The sequence below is a fragment of the Canis lupus genome, chromosome 16 (assembly GCF_003254725.2).
Source record: "Canis lupus dingo isolate Sandy chromosome 16, ASM325472v2, whole genome shotgun sequence".
NCBI classification, from domain to species: domain Eukaryota; kingdom Metazoa; phylum Chordata; class Mammalia; order Carnivora; family Canidae; genus Canis; species Canis lupus.
This window is the reverse complement of record NC_064258.1, coordinates 21,693,892-21,711,649: the sequence shown is the minus strand read 5'-3', so window position 1 is coordinate 21,711,649 and position 17,758 is coordinate 21,693,892. Positions and strand designations below refer to the sequence as shown.

Here is a 17,758-nt window from a genome sequence, read left to right as displayed (position 1 = left end):
TTTCCCAGCTGGGCGTTGCATCTTGAGAGTCTGTGCCTCACCCCTGAGAGAGAAAGCCAAGAGGTGGTGCTTCATCCGGGAGGCTGCCCATAAAAATCAGAGCAAGCAATGTGTGTGGGGCTCTGAGAACACATATGTAGGTTTGGATACAGATAGGCCAGACGTTGCTTTGCGGAGACCAAGGAATTATTAGGGGACCTCTGAGTCTCATTTTTACCATGGGCCTTAACTGAAAATGCTGTCAGTGCTGAATAACTCAGTTATATTGAAACCTTGTTTGAAACGTGAGCTCAGCTGGTTGATTCCAAGTTCAAAGTTTAAATTATTTTCAAGTCCATGGGTAATTTGGTTCCTTTTTGTGCCAGGGACACACACCCCTCAGTCCTGAGGAGAGCTGTAATTCTCTGCTTTGCTTCCCCAGTGGGATGACCCTGGGGCAGTCGCCCCTGGGGCAGATCCAGCTGACCATCCGGCACAGCTCACAGAGAAACAAGCTGGTGGTGGTCGTGCACTCCTGCAGGTGAGCTTGGGCACTAAACAGGTTGCAAAACACTTAGTTGTAGCCTCACCAAACAGGTGAATTTATTTTATCTTTAAAGAACAAAGTCATTAGATTATAGCATAACCGTAGTATTCAGTGTTGTGTTCTTGATATTTGTTTCACAAGTATTTTATATTCATAGCCATTTTGGTTGCTTTGAAATACATTCTTGAGCTGCCATCCTGGATGTTTAAATTGTCCTATTATGTATAACAAAGTAATGAACATATGTTTCTTTAAGTGTCTCTTTGGAATTAACTTTTCAGGAATAAGTGTATATCAATTCAAAGGATCCAGAAAACTTTATAGGATCATGTTGGTATTGCCAGTTATCTCTGTAGACTGTTTCTGGAGCAAACCAGTTGACATTGGCACAGAGTGTACAGGCGTGCCTTTCCCACCCCCAGTCAGGAACAGTTCATTGTTCAGTGTACTGATCTAGTAAGTGTAAGGACATGACAGTGTTGCTTTAATTTGTATTTGAATGGGATGCCTGGGTGGCTTAGCCGTTTAGTGACTGCCTTCGGCCCAGGGTGTGATCCTGGAGTCCCGGGATCGAGTCCCGCATCAGGCTCCCTGCGTGGAGCCTGCTTCTCTCTCTGCCTGTGTCTCTGCCTCTCTTTCTCTCTGGGTCTCTCATGAATAAATAAGTAAAATCTTAAAAAATAATAATTTGTATTGGATTAGTGATGATGATATGAAGCCAAATAAATAGTTCTCTTTTAGGAGACTTGTCCATCCCAGGAGAAGGTATGATGTTAAGGTGTGACATAAATATTTGCATCTTCTAAAAGGCTCTTAGAAGCCCAGGAGTTAAAGTGAGTGACATTTAGAAATACATATATAAATGTAGAGTTTAGTTTCATACCTGTTTATTGGCACTTTATTCATTCTTGCTGTGAGATAATTACTTTCACCAAATAGTCCCCTGACTGGATTTCCAAGGTGATCAGTAGGTGAATAATTTGAAGTAGTTGTTGATCATTAAATACTAGACTGTGTTTGGCTCAGACCAGTTGTCCTAGGACAAGAGCAGCATGAGTTGCACAAAGGAGGTGAGGGGTTTGGGTGAATGGAGGGTTTGTGGGCTGAGCAGCCCAAGCAGCCACACCCGTGGAATGTGGGTGTCCTTGCTGGGGTGTCCCAGCGGGTGCTTCCTTTAGCTGTGAGGCCCACCATTCTCCCTCAGGAGAGATGACAGCCAGGGTAAGTACCATGGAAAGGGAAGCAGCACATTCTGCTCTGATGCCAGCAGAGCTAAGTGTCAGAATGTCCTCCAAATACTGGGCTCAAGAAATGGAGGCAGAAGTCACCTCCGCCAACAAGCGAGCAGAGTATGAAGACAGGAGCACACTTTGCTCCTTTGTGCTGCTCAGCATTTTAGATAAATAGGAATTCAGAATAGTTAATTTGAATGTGACACTACCATTTTCCTAGATTCTAATATTTAGTGTTCTCTGGTTTGTGTCATAAGAAATCTCATTGCCTTCTCTGAAGATGGCTCTGACCCATATGTCCGCATGTATTTGTTACCAGACAAGAGGAGATCAGGAAGGAGAAAAACACACGTGTCAAAGAAAACACTGAACCCTGTGTTTGACCAGAGGTATGGTGTTCACTGGTGGGGGGAGGGGGGCAGGAAGGCTGGATCAGTGCCTCTGAGCCCCTGATGCATTCAAACCAGTGCTCTGTCGGGAAGTATCAATAAAAAGTCACACTAGCACCGTGGCTAAACTAAGAATTTAAAAATAAGTATATATTAATTTTTTTCTTCAGATTTTTATTTAATTTCTAGTTCATGGACATACAGTGCAGTATTGGTTTCAGGAGTAGAATTAGGTGGTTCATCACTTATATACAACACCCAGGGCTCAATTTTAAGTTTTATTATAAATAACAATAATTAACCTATAACATCTTAAAATATTCTTCTGAAAAACAGCTAGTTTCTAAAACAATAAAAAAAATAGTGAAAATAAATAAATGGCATTATTTAACATTTTTGCAGATCTCTTTAATGCATGTCTTAATAGGGATCCCTGGGTGGCGCAGCGGTTTAGCGCCTGCCTTTGGCCCAGGGCGCGATCCTGGAGCCACGGGATCGAATCCCATGTCAGGCTCCCGGTGCATGGAGCCTGCTTCTCCCTCTGCCTATGTCTCTGCCTCTCTCTCTCTCTGTGTGTGACTATCATAAATAAATAAAAATTTTTTTAAAAAATGCATGTCTTAATGAAGGTCCTATATGCTTTTGCCATCACTTTGATGTGCTCATCTCCAGAGAGGGCCTTGGGGGCTTAGGAGCCTCAGGAGCCACATTTAAATAAGCCTCAGTCTGTACAAACTGGGTGCCTTACATTAGAGTCTCCATAGCTAAAAGTCCACCAGCATTTTGGGAAATAATAAAGTCAAATGGTGTCAATATCTGTCACTTCTGTTTACATTTATCTGTAAAAGGACTGGTCCTTTATCATATTTTCATGCCAACAGCTCTGTTTAACCAACAGAGACTGACAGGTGTGGTGCACCTGGGTGGCTCCATGGTTGAGCGTCTGCGTTCGACTTGTGACCCCTGGGTCCTGGAATCGAGTCCTGCATCAGGCTCCCTGCATGAATTCTGCTTCTCCCTCCTCCTATGTCTCTACCTCTCTGTGTGTATCTCTCATGAATAAATAAATAAAATATTAAAAAAAAAAAACTGACAGGTGTGCACCAGATTCTGGTATCAGTGTGTCTTGACTGTGTTCTCATGAAGCCCCAGCATTTAAGGTTTCAGAAACCTGACCTGCCAGGTTCCTAGCTACTCTAAATCCGTGGACAAGCCGGCCACCTTCCAGCCATGTCCCTGTGGGGCTGGGGGCTCTTTGTCCCCTGGTTTACTAGAGACCCCACCTCACAATGGCCAGACACCAGCCAGCTTTGAGGATGTGGTTCCCTGCAAGCATTTTGGTTTGCAGCCTCTGACTTCAGTCATTAGAAAGTGCACTGGACATCTGTTCCCTTCTGTGAAGCTCTGTCACATAATACCTTCCTTCAGTTCACTCACCCAGGCTTTGTAATCACTGTTCTTTGGTTGTTAGACCTGGATGAGAGAACTTGTCTGCACTCCCTGCCATGCCCTGTAACATCCACAGGCCCCATCGATAGGATGATGACGACGATGGAGGCTCAGGTGTGGATGTTCCAAGAACACCCCTCCCCACACATGAGGGCCTTTCCCCTACTTAGAGTGCTACAATCGTCACCTCACATTTGGAAAATAATGGGAAAAATTTGTTTTTGAGTCTTTATGAAATGCCAAATCCAAACATTGAACAAAACTCAATTGTATAATAAAAACCAGCATAAGATTCAGAACTGTCTCATAAGCAGAAATGTCATTTTTAGTCATAGTAAAATACAACAAAGTTAAGGGGAAATTTAAGGAAGGTCCTCTTTTTTCCATGTCAGCTTTGATTTCAGTGTTTCATTACCAGAAGTACAGAGGAGAACGTTGGATGTAGCAGTAAAGAACAGCGGCGGCTTCCTGTCCAAAGATAAAGGGCTTCTTGGCAAGGTAAGTTTGAAAACTATCCTTGGTTAATTCCTATTTTTTTATAAATAGTAAACACTTAACCAAAATGCATTTTTTTAGACCATACTTAAATAAGTGGAAAGGAGTGAGCTCCCTGTGTGATTAATGCTTATTTATAAAATAATAGACAATAAAAGACTGTTGTCTTAAATCTGAGTACATTTTCAAGATTATTTTATTTTCAATGTTTTTACATATTTTTTTTAATGTTTTTACATATTGATAGCATATATTCATCTAACAAATTAGTGGCTTTATTTCTCTGAACTTATTCTAGTTTTTGTGTAAATTCACATGTAACTCTTACACAAGATTGCATATTCTTTAATATTAAATGTACACAGAGGTCAGGTTAGGAAAGAGGAGTTTTCAGCTATCGATAGCAGTTACCGACTGTTCATACCAGCTGTGCTGCCATGAGTGGCATGTGAGCCAGTATCCCAGTAAACTATCTGCACTGGTTCTTATCTGCATTTGGAGTCTGCTGGATACGGGGTGCAGCCCTTGGACCCAGTGACCTAGTGTCTCACACACGGAGGAGCAGGTTCCACTGCGGCAGGAAGAAAGGCCGGGAGGCTGGCGGAGGGTGAGTGGGGCTGCTCCACCCACTGCAGAAGATGTCGTTTGCCCCCATAGGTCCTGGTGGGTCTGGCATCCGAAGAACTAGCCAAGGGTTGGACCCAGTGGTGAGTTCCCCGCACAGACAAGCCTGGTGTGTTTGCTGCACAGCACTCTCCCCAGCTGACCTCACTTCTGTCCTCATCCCCTGTGCGCCCCTAGGTACGACCTCACGGAAGATGGCACGAGACCCCACGTGGTGACGTAGTCTGTGCCGATGTGAGGAGCCTGCTGCTCTGTGCCCTCCACCCTCCCACACGTGTATCAGGACTACGTTTATAATTTCAGTGTATTTAGTTACATAAATCTTAATAGTTTTATAAGCCATGTTGACATTTTAGGCATATTTGGCCAATATTACCGTTAGATTTTATATGTTTAATTTTCTGTAGTATTTCACCAGTTACTATAGTATGTAAAGGGGTAGCAGCTCATTACTGTGTCTCATAGAGCTGTGTGTCTGTAAGTCATGTCTACTAGGAAGCAGGTGTATGTACATGCTTTACTGTTGCCTTGTTTTGTACACACTGAGGTACATTATGCCATGTAAATAGACTATTTTTTATAATCTCTACATGCTGGTTTGAATTCTGAAGAAAATGGATTAAGGAAATATATTTTTTTCTTCTAAAATGTATTAAATTCTTATGACAGATAATCATTTTGTCTTTGCAGGATAAAGTTCTCAGTGACCAATTTTATGGTGTTTCTTTTTAAAAAGAAAAGCTGAAAGATTAAATATTAGTATACTTCTGCCCGTCATGAATGATAAAAGTATTCAAAATATTACCAGTTTCATGAATGTAAAGATGTATTATTGAGAGTTAGTTGAAGTGCTTATAAGGAAAAGTGTGTAACTGAGTAATACAAAATACTAAGAGCATTGTCATGGTTCATAAATCATGGTGCACTAATTTGAAATTCTTTATGTAAAATGAAATGTCTTAAGTTTATTTTTAATTGCTTGATATAACTTATTCCTAAATAGTACACAAATACATAATTATACTTCCTAAAATATAATACAGATTTTCCATGTTAGCAGTTAGGCTGCCTGTAATAGTCGGTCATGAGCTTGTTGATTTTCAGTGTTGTCCCAGCCTGTGAAAACAGGCTTACGGGATCACCATAAAGTTTGTGGGCTAGATCTGAGGAAGCAGGTAGGAGGTGGTTTAAACACCAACAGCTCATTGATTTATCCATCAGTGTGACATTGTACATTGGACCCCCTGCGCGGCGCTCAGCTTCTGGGCCCTGCACAGAGGGCCAGAGGGTTCCAGCATGGCGGCTATTGACTTGTAAATAACCTTTTCCTGGGTCTCCTCATTTATGCCATGACTGACCTCAGTATTGGGATATTGTTATATCGTTTTTATTTTGTAATTTTTTTTCCTTTTTTGGATTACTGTAGCATGTTTTATATACTTGAGTCCCAAACTTCTTGGGGGATGAGTTTCTGCAGCAGTGTTGTAAGCTGTGCACGTCTACGAGAAACGGATGCAGAGTTTTAAATATTTTAAGCTGTATGATGCAAATGACTTCCTTAGCCATAAGAACATTCTAGAATCATATCTGACTATATTGGGGGGATAGAGCTTTGTGACTGAAATTGGAGATCTTACCATAAATCGTCTCATGGACTCATGGACTGCTCATATGACCAAACATACCAAAGTGCCTGTGGTGGACGCTGATTGTTACTTCTGCACACTTCTGCCTTCCAGCAGATTTTTAGGTTTGTTTTGATTTACCCTTGGAGCCAGGGGTTTATTTATAATGGAGTCTATAGTTCACAACACATTTCATGTAATCATAAAGACTAGTATAATCTCATTGTTTCCTATTTAATGAAGCTTCACTATAAAGCCTCACTATAAACCATTTCCAATGTTAATGTACAGGAGGAAGTTTATTAATATTGATGCACACATGAACATATATGCACACAAAAAATTTAACAGGTATTTTAGTAGCATGATAAAGGCAGGTAACTCCTTACTACATCTAGTTGCCTGCTCATGGTATTAGATTTATTGAAGATTTATTTGTTTTCTTAATTGGTCTGTTGAAAGGCTTCTGGCATAATCTATTAAAAAGAGAACCACTCACTGAAATTCATCATACCAATAATTTTTAGCAACATCCTAAACATTTGGGTTTTGCAATCATATGCTCACCTATTTGGTACATATTTACTTTATGGAATGCTTAATTTAAGCAGTTAGGCAAAATAAATACAACGGAATAAATACAACGGAAGATATAAAGCTAGTTAGCATGACCCCTGCCTTGTGACGCAGGGACAGGGAGTCTGGGAACAGACCCATCTGCAGGTCCTGAGGCCTTTGGCAGCAGGCTTCATTCTGTTTAGAAGGAGAGAGAGAATGGAAAGGGATGGTTCTAAAGACATAAAACGTTTCCAGATGTGATTCTGTCTTTCGTGGCAAGATGAGCATTCAGTGGGGAGCTCTTATGCTCTTTGGGGATGGGTGAGAACCCACTGTTGAGGCCACACCCAGTGCTGCAGGGTGAGTTCTCAGAATGTTCATCACTGGTTCTTAATCATTGCTTCATCCAGGAAAAGGGAACATTGACTTATTTATATTGAGCCAAACCAATGGGAGGAAAATTAAATGGATTTTAATTCTGTGAGTGTGTACACGTGGGTGGTTTATCCTGTGCCTTAAAGTATGGAAGTGCTGGTGGTGTTTTCAAATCTCAGATCACAGCTGTATTCACTGCAACTTGTGTACTTGGAGAACTCATTCTACAGACACACTTCATTGGGAGGTCAGCTCTTCAAGGACTGCAGCTCAGTGCAGACCAGTGTGTGTGTGTGTGTGTGTGTGTGTGTGTGTGTGTGTTTATACTCGGGTTATCACCCGCTGCAAGTGGAGAACGGCAGAGGGTTTTTTATTATTATTAGAAAATGTCCTTTTTGATCAACTAATTTTACATGACAATGCATGTATTTATTCAATAAACTTTTGTGTTAGCTCACTTGGGATTTGTTTTTCCTTTGTGTTTTGAAATGAAGCTTTAGGTGTGGGATCTAATAATTTGAGAAGTAGATGCAGTATGTTATTCATACATGCTAATTGTGAATTCTTTCCTTTTCAAAAGAAGGTGGGATGGTTGACATTAGCCCTCACATTCCCATCTGGAAGCCCTCGGCCGGCCCGCTGGTGCCTGCGGCCACGCCAACACATAGGCCTCCCCTCTGTGCTGTTGGTTGCCAATGAAGCTCACATACCACCTCCACCTTGTAAGTGTGGACGGATACATGCTTTGTTCCTGTCCCATTTTTGGGATTCACTCTACATTCTGCTTATAGCACTGACATGCTGTGGTTTTGTGTATCTGCAGTGTATGCCGCCGGGCCTCGTGTGCCTTCCACACGGTGTCCTGTCCACCTGTCAGGTCTGCCTGGGAGCCTGAGATGGAGACCTCTGGCCCCTGTGCTGCTGTTCCCATGTGCAGATACTGGGTCCCTGCATTCTGCCAGAGTGCACCCACTCGGCTCCTGTCTCCTGCCTGTCAGCTCCGTGCAGCAGCCGGAGGGATCTTTGAAAACACGTCTCTGTTGCTAGAATAAAAACCAAGAGCATATCAGGCCATGGGACGCCCTCACCTGTATTTCCTTCCACACTGCCGCTCGCCATAATGCTTCCTCCCATTGCTGCACACGTCCACCTTGTGCTCCTTCCCACCTCTGTGCCCCCAGCGCATTCGCACGTGGGCCTGGCCAACTCCTGTTGCCTTTGGGTTCTCAGCCCAGGGTGCGTTTCCTGGGCCACCCCTCACAGCACCCCCCATTAGCCTCTCAGCACCTCATATGCATGCTTAATATAATCACCCCAGGGATCCCTGGGTGGCGCAGCGGTTTGGCGCCTGCCTTTGGCCCAGGGCGCGATCCTGGAGACCCGGGATCGAATCCCACGTCAGGCTCCCGGTGCATGGAGCCTGCTTCTCCCTCTGCCTGTGTCTCTGCCTCCCTCTCTCTCTCTATGTGACTATCATAAATAAAAAAAAAAAATAAATAAAAAAAAAAAAAAAAATTTAATCACCCCAGCTGCCTGTGAGCCCGGGGGCAGAGGTTGGGTGGTGGTACGTCCTTTTCCAGCTCTTAAACTGCTCTCAGCCCATGGTAAATAGCTGCTGGATGAATTACTTCTCAAGTTTGGCAGACCTTGGCTGATTTGTCCTAAGTTTCCATTTAAAGAAAGACACATATTGACAGTTCTTAGTAAAGCCTAAAGAGAAAGGTACGATGAACATGAAGAATAGATAGTATTGCAGCAAAAAGCCAACAGTGTAATTATCTGAAACAATTGAGCACAAAGGTGGGAAAGGAGCAGAGAAGTCTGCCTTTAGTTTGTGTTCTGGAAATCCTGGGTGATACGCTATGAGACGAAAAAAAGATGATAAATGGGAGAAGTTGTTTTCAAAATACGAGATTGTCTACCTGTAAAATCCAAGAAAATATCTGAAAACTTATTAAAACAAGTGTTTAATAAGGAGCCAGTCATGAAAACATACAAAGCTCTGTGTCTCATATACTATTACCAGCTACTAGACAATATAATGGTGGGGGCCTGGCTGGCTCAGTGGGTCCTGAGCTGGGGGTTGTGAGTTTGAGCCCCACATTGGCTGTGGAGATTATTTAAAAAAATGGAAAAAATAAAATATAATGGGAAAAGTCATGCAGCAGCCTTGGGACTCTGCTAGTGGTGACTGCAGCGAGAGGGGGAGCGTGCAGCCTGGGTATAGAGCACCCCCAGGCACCCTCATCTTCAGGGAACTGCCCCTCCATGACCTGTGTGGCTCCTGGGAAAACTATCAAAAACCCTCAGTGGCATTTATGCAACATGGTGGTTGCATGGGGCAGGGATATCAGTCAAGAAACATGAGGCCAGCCAAAACAAGGGAAGTCTGGAAAAGGAGTTGCACATGGAGGAGGGCGGGGTGCACCTGCCGAGCTGGGTGGGGCCCAGAGAAGCCCAGGGCCCAAAGAGTCACCACGGGTGTTCTGTCCTCAGTCAAGGAAATCCCTCCAATCCTTAGCTCCAAACAGCCAGCTGGGCAGACTTCAGAGGCAGCTTTTAGATAATTTGCCCAAGAAAGTTGCTAAACCAGAAACAACAAAGTTAAGGAGGAGGGTTCTTACAGAGTTGCCATACTGTGTCCAATTTTCTTTGTATTGTTTATTTTATTTTATTTTATTTTATTTTATTTTTATTTACTTTTTATTTTATTTTATTTATTTTATTTTATTTTATTTTATTTTATTTTATTTATTTGAGAGAGAGACACAGGGATAGTGAGAGAGCACCAGCGGGGAGAAGGAGAGGCAGGAACACCCCCCCCCCACCGCCCCCCCCCCCCACCGTGAGCACGCTTGCTCGCTCGCTCTCTCAAATAATGAATCCATAAATCTTTAAATAACTAGATCATTCTTCGTAAAGTGAAATGCCCTGACAGCCCATTACATCAGTTATTCTTTTATTAAACTGTCCTATTATCACAAATATTTAGACCATCCTTTGCGTTTAATTATGCAGTAACAGCCAGTAGGATGATAGTCCATTTTCTAGCTCATAAATGGACAGGAAATTTTCCAAAAGAGTATAGGACAGAATATATGACACGAAGTGAGTTAACAAGTCAGCATTTATTTGGATAAAACAAGACTAATCTAGGAGCCACATATAATCAGTACACTTGGAATTAATGTACCCAGAAGGTTTTGAAAGGCAAATGTGACTTTTCCGTCACAAGACTTGGATGCATGACAGTAAGGGATCAGGGGCCACAGGTGTGATGACGCTGCTGTGGCTTCACCGGGGTGCGTGCCTTCCTGGGGTGGTGCAGGGAGGGACGCTCACCAGGGTCCCTGCCAAGCCCAGTGGACGCTCATCTTCCGATGCATTCGGTGAGTGCCTCCTGTATGCTGGAGTGTGGGGAACAGTGTGGGGCCTGCCCTGGGGGGTGCACAGTGACCCATGCCAGGCCCTCACCCACCATCAGGGGCTCTAATCAATGAGCCTGCGGGACCCAGGGCACTCTGGGGGGGGAGGGGCGCTCTCGGCCGCCAGGGACACCCAGGCAGCTGAGCCTTGCTGGGCCTGTGAGGGCAACGGGGGCTCAGGCCCCCAACCCACCCCAGAAGGGGTGCAGCGAGGCTGAGGACTGGCTGAAGGGGCTGGCCATCCACCCACAAGTTTTAAAAGGAGAAGGAAGAGGGAAGACATTTATAGCCAATCTCTGGTCAGTTAGGAGTGAAATTTTGGGTGCGAGGTGGGGGTTCATGCTTTCTTCCACCCATGTACCCAGGAGGCTTCAGCAGGGGACACTTCACCTCTGCACCCTCAGGGCTTCCCCAGAGCTCATGTCCATGCAGGCAGGTGTGGAGCAGAGAGGACAAGTGAGCGCCGCGAGGTCCCAGTTGCTACTGCTTTTCCTTCCAGGGTTGTTCAAACACATCCACAGCCACGTTTCCCAGGTTCAACATTAGAGATGCTACAGCGTAAAAGCATGAAGAGGAAGGGAAGTTTCTGCGGCCTCCTGGTGAGTCACCACCCCACCCTCTTTCTTGGAATCCAGACTCAAGACTCATCTGCGGGTTCCCCCTGGGCTGGTGTGCCCGGGATGCCTGTGAAATAAATGCTCCTGGCGTCAGCACCAAGCTGATGATCTGACCAGTGGCCTCCTTCTCTTTAGATTATTTTCCCAGTTCTGAATATGATGATGAAATGACAAATCTTGTGTTTTCTTATGAGGCAGAGACTATTTCTGGAAGGATAACCAGGAAACTGGTAACAGTGGTTCCCATTGAATTTGAATAATTCATATTTCTTACTTGCTCAATACAAAATAATTTTTTAAAAGACTTTATTTATTCTTAAGAGACACACAGAGAGGCAAAGACACAGGCAGAGGGAGAAGCAGGCTCCCTGTGGAGAGCCCGATGCCGGACTCGATCCCAGGACCCCGGACTCGATCTTCAGCTGACCTGGGGTCAGCTGAAGGCAGGTTCTCAACTTCTGAGGCACTCAGGCATCCCTACAAAATATTTTTTTTAATAAACCTGAATTTTATCTTCAGCCTCAGTTTATATTGCCTTACCATGGGGTCCAATGTTAATCCTCCACCTCTTCTCATTACCACATGGTAAGGTTCTCAAGAGACAGATCACCCCAAAACTCATTCACTCATTTATTCTGAAAACATTTTCTTTAGGCAACTAAAATGGGGTGGGGGGGGGGAAGCCTGGCTGCTCAAGCAAAGCATGAGATCCTTAGTCTTGGGGTGGTGAGTTTAAGCCCACGTGGGGCACAGAGCCTACTTGACAAAAACATACAGAAGCAAGGCTGCCAGACTCACTGCAAGGCTCTAGGGCTGAGTAGGCTGTGGTGTTGACACAGGGGCACAGACAGGGCTGTGTATGTGTGGGGTGCTCCAAGGGCTCAGGACAGATGGGAAGGTGTCAAGGGTTTTCAGGAGGCCTGGCTTCATCCATTAGGAAAGGCCCACTGTGTGTGTGAGGGAGCCAACTCCAGGTCACCGCCTGTCCCATCCCAGGTCATACAGATGGTAGTGAGGGGCACAGCCCAGTGCCCAGATGGTGTGGGTCCAGACCCCCACCCCAAAGTGTCTGCTGCTTCTTCAGGAGGCAGAGCCACCAGAAAGAGGTAATGGGGTGCTGCGAGATGGAGCGGAGATGGGGCAAGGCTTCCGTGGCCGGGAGGGGCAGCTGGATTTCAGGTGTGGCTATCTGCAGGTTGACCGAGGGGTGGGCAGTGAGTGGGGGGCTCCTCAGCTCCCAGATGGCAGGTGGTGCCCGAGACAGGGCGACAGCATCAGGAAGGAGCCCAGGGTGCCCGGGGCTGGGAGGAGGTGCTGCTCTGCGGTGGGAGGGGTGGGCCAAGGGAGGGGTTGGTGCTGGGGTGACATGGGGAGGGGGTGCACAGAACTTCCCAGGCTGTCATCGGGCCCTTCCCCTTGCCTTGTGGCCACCAAATTCCCCACAGACCAGTACCCTGCCTCAAAGCCCAAAATTTTATATTGCTCAGTGCAATGATAATAGTTTTGATTCATTTATTCTTTTAATAAAGCACGTGATTAAAATTTGTTTGACTTTTTAAATAGATTTATTTATTTATTCATGAGAGACACAGACAGAGAGAGAGGCAGAGACACAGGCAGAGCGAGAAGCAGGCCCCCTGCAGGGAGCCCAATGCGCGATTCTATCCTGCATCCCAGGATCACGACCTGAGCCGAAGGCAGGCGCCCAACTGCTGAGCCACCCAGGAGTCCCTGTTTGACCATTTTCATTTTTCCTGGAGTGGCAGCTGGAGGTCTGCAGCTATGTCTGTGGCTCGCGTGGTGCCTCCACCCGACACCCCTGGGCCAGGACAGCCGCGGCCACTCGGCCTCGCGGAGGCTACATCAGGGGAGCAGAATCCCCTCTGGATCTTTCAAGCCGGAGGGAGCCACGTCCTCATGGGGGACCAGGTAGGGTGACAGCAGGTTGGGCTGGCCGCGGGGCCCCAGCTCCGGAGAATTCGGATGGCACTGCACGTTTATGATCATGGGGCCATCTTAAAGTCCATCTTTACTATCACGTTGAGATCGCAATCACTTCAGCTGTTTAAATCAATGATAAAACATTTAGACCTGAGACTGAAAATGCCAGACCTGCGCAGAAGCGGGAGGGGCGTGGCCGGGAGCGGGGGCGTGGCCGGGAGCGGGGGCGGGGCCAGGGGCGGGGCGGGGCCGAGGGCGTGGCCGCGGCTCCACCCAGGCACGCTCGGCTCTCGCGAGAGCGGCGCGTGATGACGCGCGGGCCGGCAGGGCGCGTCCGCGGCGCGGGCGGGCGGGTTTGAATCTGGTCGGAGCGCGGGAAACGGCGGCCGTCCTGGGCGAGGTGAGCGCCGCGGTGCCGGCCGGCGACGGGCCCGGGGCGGGGGGCGGGGGTCGGGACGCGGCCGGAGCCGGGCGGGGCGTGGGCCGCGTGGGCCGCGTGGGCCGTGACCCGAGCCCGCGGCTGGCTGGCGGCTGTGAGGCGGCCCCGGGCCGAGGGGAGGGGACCGTGGACCGGCCTCGGGGAGGACCCGGCCCGCCTGCCCCGGCCCCAGCGCCGCCCCCAGCTCTGACCCCGGAGCCGCGCTTCGGGAGCCTGTCCGCACGCGTCTGTGAGGACCCGAGGAGGAACGGCCGGCTCGGGGCGGGGGGGGGGGCGGTCGGGGGCGTTGACCCGCGGTGACCCGCCCCGTCGTGTGCCGCCGCCCCCTCCTGTGTGCCGAGCCCCCAGCGGCGGACCGGGCTGCTCCCCGCCGGCGCGGCGTCCCGCGGGAGCCCCAGGGCACAGCTGGTGGCGGGGAGCCGAGTCCCGGAGAGCCGGGCCGGCCCCCGCCGGGAGCAGAGCGGCCGTGCGGTCCGCGCCCTGGCCTGCGCCGCCCGGGAGTGTGGGGTTAGTCATCACCTCTGGGCGGGTCCGCCCCGCCGCCGGGCCGACGGGGAGCTGCTCGCAGCTCGCAGCCCGCGGAGACCTGGCTGCTGTCCGTGACCACGGGGCCCTGACTGTTCCCGCCGGCGCCGCTTGCAGCGGTGCACGGGGTTCTGGTCCCTGCCCCCTGGGGCTCCGACTCAGTCTTGCAGACGGAGCGCTGCCAGCGGCTGTGAGTGCAGCGTAGGATCCCCCGGGGCCCCCCCGCCGAGCCCCGGAGCCCCGGAGCCCCGGGCGGGGGCTGCACACAGGCCCCCCAGCGGGTGGGTGGAGCGCCTCGGAGCGCCTCGGAGCGCCTGGCGCACCTGCCCTGCTAACAAGCTCCCTGGTGGCCGCGCCGCTGTGACGGTGATGGTCTTGTTAGAGGATGGCGGCCTTCAGGATTCAGCAGCTGAGGTCAGCCTCTCCCTTTGTGTTTTTTTCTGTTAGTACCTTCTTTCATTGACTCCAACACTTTGTGTTCCTGTTCTGATGGAATCAGCCTCCTTTTTCTGAGCTGACTCAGACCTGCCTGAGCATCGTGGTAAGGAAAGGAGAGAAGGTGAGCCTCCTAGAGCCTTCGTTGCTAACGTCGTTAGTAACGTTATGTCGATACTATCCTTGATAAAGTAATAGTTATTTTTTAGATATGGTAATGTTTGTGTCATAATATTGTTAGAAGCCGTTTACCATAGATGTTATGGGATCTTTTTTTGTTTTGTTTTGTTTTTTTTGTTTTAAATTTTGGATGTTAGTACCAAATTACATCTTGTAGGAAAAGTTATATTTGCAAATTCAAGTTTCAGTATGACTGTTTTCTGCTAGGGTTACAGAGTAAATGCCATATGAAAAACAGTTTCATCTGTCATGGAAAAGCGAGAGACATTTGTACAAGCGGTGTCTAAGGAGCTGATTGGAGAGTTTTTGCAGTTTGTTCAACTTGATGTAAGTTTTAAGTTTAGTTTTCTTATGATTTGGTTGTTTACGTCCACAAATGAAATATAATCCTCTCAGTGAATCCTTAGGGACCAAAGTTTATTCAAAAAAAAAAAAAAAGAACTATATTCAAATACACCTGCTGATGGGCAGCGATGCACACACTGTATTTCCTGCTTCTTTTAAGAGACTTGTAAGAATGCTAAGTGATGTAGCACAAGGTGCTTCTATTTACTTAAATATTTATTGATCTCTTGCTTTGTGCGTGGCATGAGGAAGACAACTTTTTTGGTCCTCAGGTTATTTACAGTGTTGTGGTGGATCCAGGTGTGTAAGTATAGCAGAGTAACAAGGCTAAGCTGGGGCAAGGATATGGGAGGGGGCCCACATTCAGCCACGGACTGCTTCCTGTCCCAGTGGAAAGGGTATGGAAGCTGTGATTAAAGAGTAAACAAGTCAGCCAGTCAAAGAGGGATGTGGGGAAGGACCTCTCCAAGTAGAGGAGATAACTTTAAAGACCAGAGAAGATACACTGTGTTTGAACTTGAAGATATTTGGTAGGGCTAGGGCATAGAAATGCCAGGTCAGGCAGGAAGAGGCAGGGGCTGAGATTTGGATTATGACAGCCCTTCTTTACCATGTTATCCTGAGAGGAATGGGGGCTTGTATACACATAGGTGGAGAGTAGTGAAGAGGCTGTGCCCTGCACAATGGTGGTTGCATTAGGAGATATGGGTGCCTTTGCAAGCTGTCAGGTTGCAAGGTGGTGGTGCTCTTGACTGGATGTAGGCCACGGTGGATTCCAGGTTCTGACTTGTGGTGCCTTTCAGTAGGAAGAAGGCAGGTTTTAGAGGGACGATAGGCTCCATTTGGGACATTTGGATGACTGCCAGGGGGATGTGCACACGATGACCAGTAGGTGGATCAGTAGCTGTACCTAAAGCCCAAGAAAGAGGCCTGCATAGAGACAGATTTGGGTGTCCTCAGCGACACTTGGAAGCTTCAGTCATGGGAATGCAATGGGACCATCTGTAGTGTAAGAAGAGAAGCCTAGGACAGAACCTTGAGGAACCCCAACAGTTAAGGTATCAATTCTAAAACACTTGTGACTTTGGGTCAGAAGATGCATGTCATTTGTTTTGCTCATGCAGTGAAAATTAAGTTAGTAGTAATTAAAAAAAAAAAAGTAGTAATTAAGTAGAGAGAAACCTAATAGAAAATTTATTGCTAGCAACATTTATGAAGTTTTTTTTTTTCTTCTTTTTTAAGAGATTTTATTTATTTATTCATGGGAGACACAAAGAGAGGCAGAGAGAGAAGCAGGCTCCCTGTGGGGAGCCCGACGCAGGACTCTATCCCAGGATCCTGGGGTCACAACCTGAGCCAAAGGCAGACGCTCAACCACTGAGCCATCCAGGCATCCTGGAATTATTTTTAAGAGGGAAATGAATTATGATATGATTTCATATTGTAAAATAGTACCCTGTAAACGAAAATAGTCAGTACAGACTCACAGGCAGCACATCTCAGAAGTGTCTGTTGAGAGCACACTATTTAGATGTTATATAAACACTTGTTTTAGTAGGAGTGTAGATGATATGTCTTCTGTTATGTGTGCAATACACGTGTGGTTTAAAGTTTACAAGATTATTGTTGCAAACTTTTGTCATAGTATTAACTACTATCACAAACTAAATTGATGATGATGAAGCTAGTTAATATTAATTTAAAATCAAAAGGCCAAAATAGCAACATCTGGGTAGCACAGTCCCTACAGGATCAGGCTGATGTAGTGACAGGGCGCCCTTTGAGATCCTTGTCCGCAGCTACCCCTGGTCACATGCCCTAGTGCCTTGGACTGTTGCTCAGCAGCACATATCTCAGGAGGATGCTGAGTTAGTCATTGTATTCATAGTCATTCCTTTTAGCTTATGAGTAGCAAGCCTTATTAACACTTAATTATTTAGTATCTTAATCACCGTGTAGCTATTAGTTAAACACGAAAATGAGAAGATGTAGGATTATGCATCACTTGTTTTCTTCGAGTTGAATGATATGAAATGCCATTCTGTAGGTCAGAATAGTTGAGTGTAGGCAGCTGTTTGGTGGCATATCCTTCAGTTTGCACTTCTTTGATGATTTGGTTAAATTCATTTTATGCGTTTTGACAGGAGCTGCATAAGTGGTGTTTTGTCTTCCTCAGTGGAGGCACATGATGTCCGTTTGTCCTGTTATTGCTGAGGTTAGTTTTAATCAGTCACTTAGGTTGGGGCTATACCAGATTTCTCCACTGTCAAGCTGCTGTTTCCACCTTCGTAATTAATAAGTGATCTTAATTGGGGAAGTAAGTTGAGATTAGGTAAATACCCTGCTCTTCATCAGACTTGTACCTTCTGGTTTTAGTGTCAATTGATGATTCTTGCCTGAAACATTTATTACTATAATGGCTATTATAGTATATAGTATAGAAAATTGTGATTTTCTAACCCCATATTCCTTCCATATTTATTCATTGGTGATCTATAGCATGCTGATGCTGTTTGTTATTTATTTATTTATTATCAGTTTCGTTTCACTGGTTCTTACTTTATTGATTGGGTTATAA

The 17,758-nt window shown here is 46.6% G+C and overlaps 2 protein-coding genes across 15 annotated transcripts in view; both read left to right on the top strand.

Moving 5' to 3' along the window:
* The window catches only part of ESYT2 (extended synaptotagmin 2), an 82,141-nt gene extending 74,411 nt beyond the window's left edge, over positions 1-7,730 (top strand). For both annotated transcript variants that reach the window (XM_035699976.2, XM_025448632.3), the window contains 5 exons: positions 422-520; positions 2,016-2,147; positions 3,989-4,094; positions 4,749-4,798; positions 4,893-7,730. In XM_035699976.2, coding sequence (XP_035555869.1) covers positions 422-520; positions 2,016-2,147; positions 3,989-4,094; positions 4,749-4,798; positions 4,893-4,938 — 433 coding nt within the window. In that variant the 3' untranslated portion in view covers positions 4,939-7,730. The remainder of the gene's footprint in view (positions 1-421; positions 521-2,015; positions 2,148-3,988; positions 4,095-4,748; positions 4,799-4,892) is intronic.
* A 5,820-nt stretch (positions 7,731-13,550) lies between these two features.
* The window catches only part of NCAPG2 (non-SMC condensin II complex subunit G2), a 63,646-nt gene continuing 59,438 nt past the window's right edge, over positions 13,551-17,758 (top strand). For 6 of the 13 annotated variants that reach the window (XR_003137523.3, XR_007402641.1, XM_025449295.3 and 3 more), the window contains exons 1-3: positions 13,551-13,656; positions 14,668-14,779; positions 15,043-15,162. Coding sequence is in view for 11 of the 13 variants with exons in the window: in XM_025449295.3 (XP_025305080.3) it covers positions 15,085-15,162 (78 nt within the window). In the remaining 2 variants the exon portion in view is untranslated. Of the gene's footprint in view, positions 13,657-14,178; positions 14,203-14,667; positions 14,780-15,042; positions 15,163-17,324; positions 17,396-17,758 lie in introns of those variants that run through there. The other 7 variants (XM_049094870.1, XM_035699972.2, XM_025448980.3 and 4 more) reach the window with 7 other exon arrangements.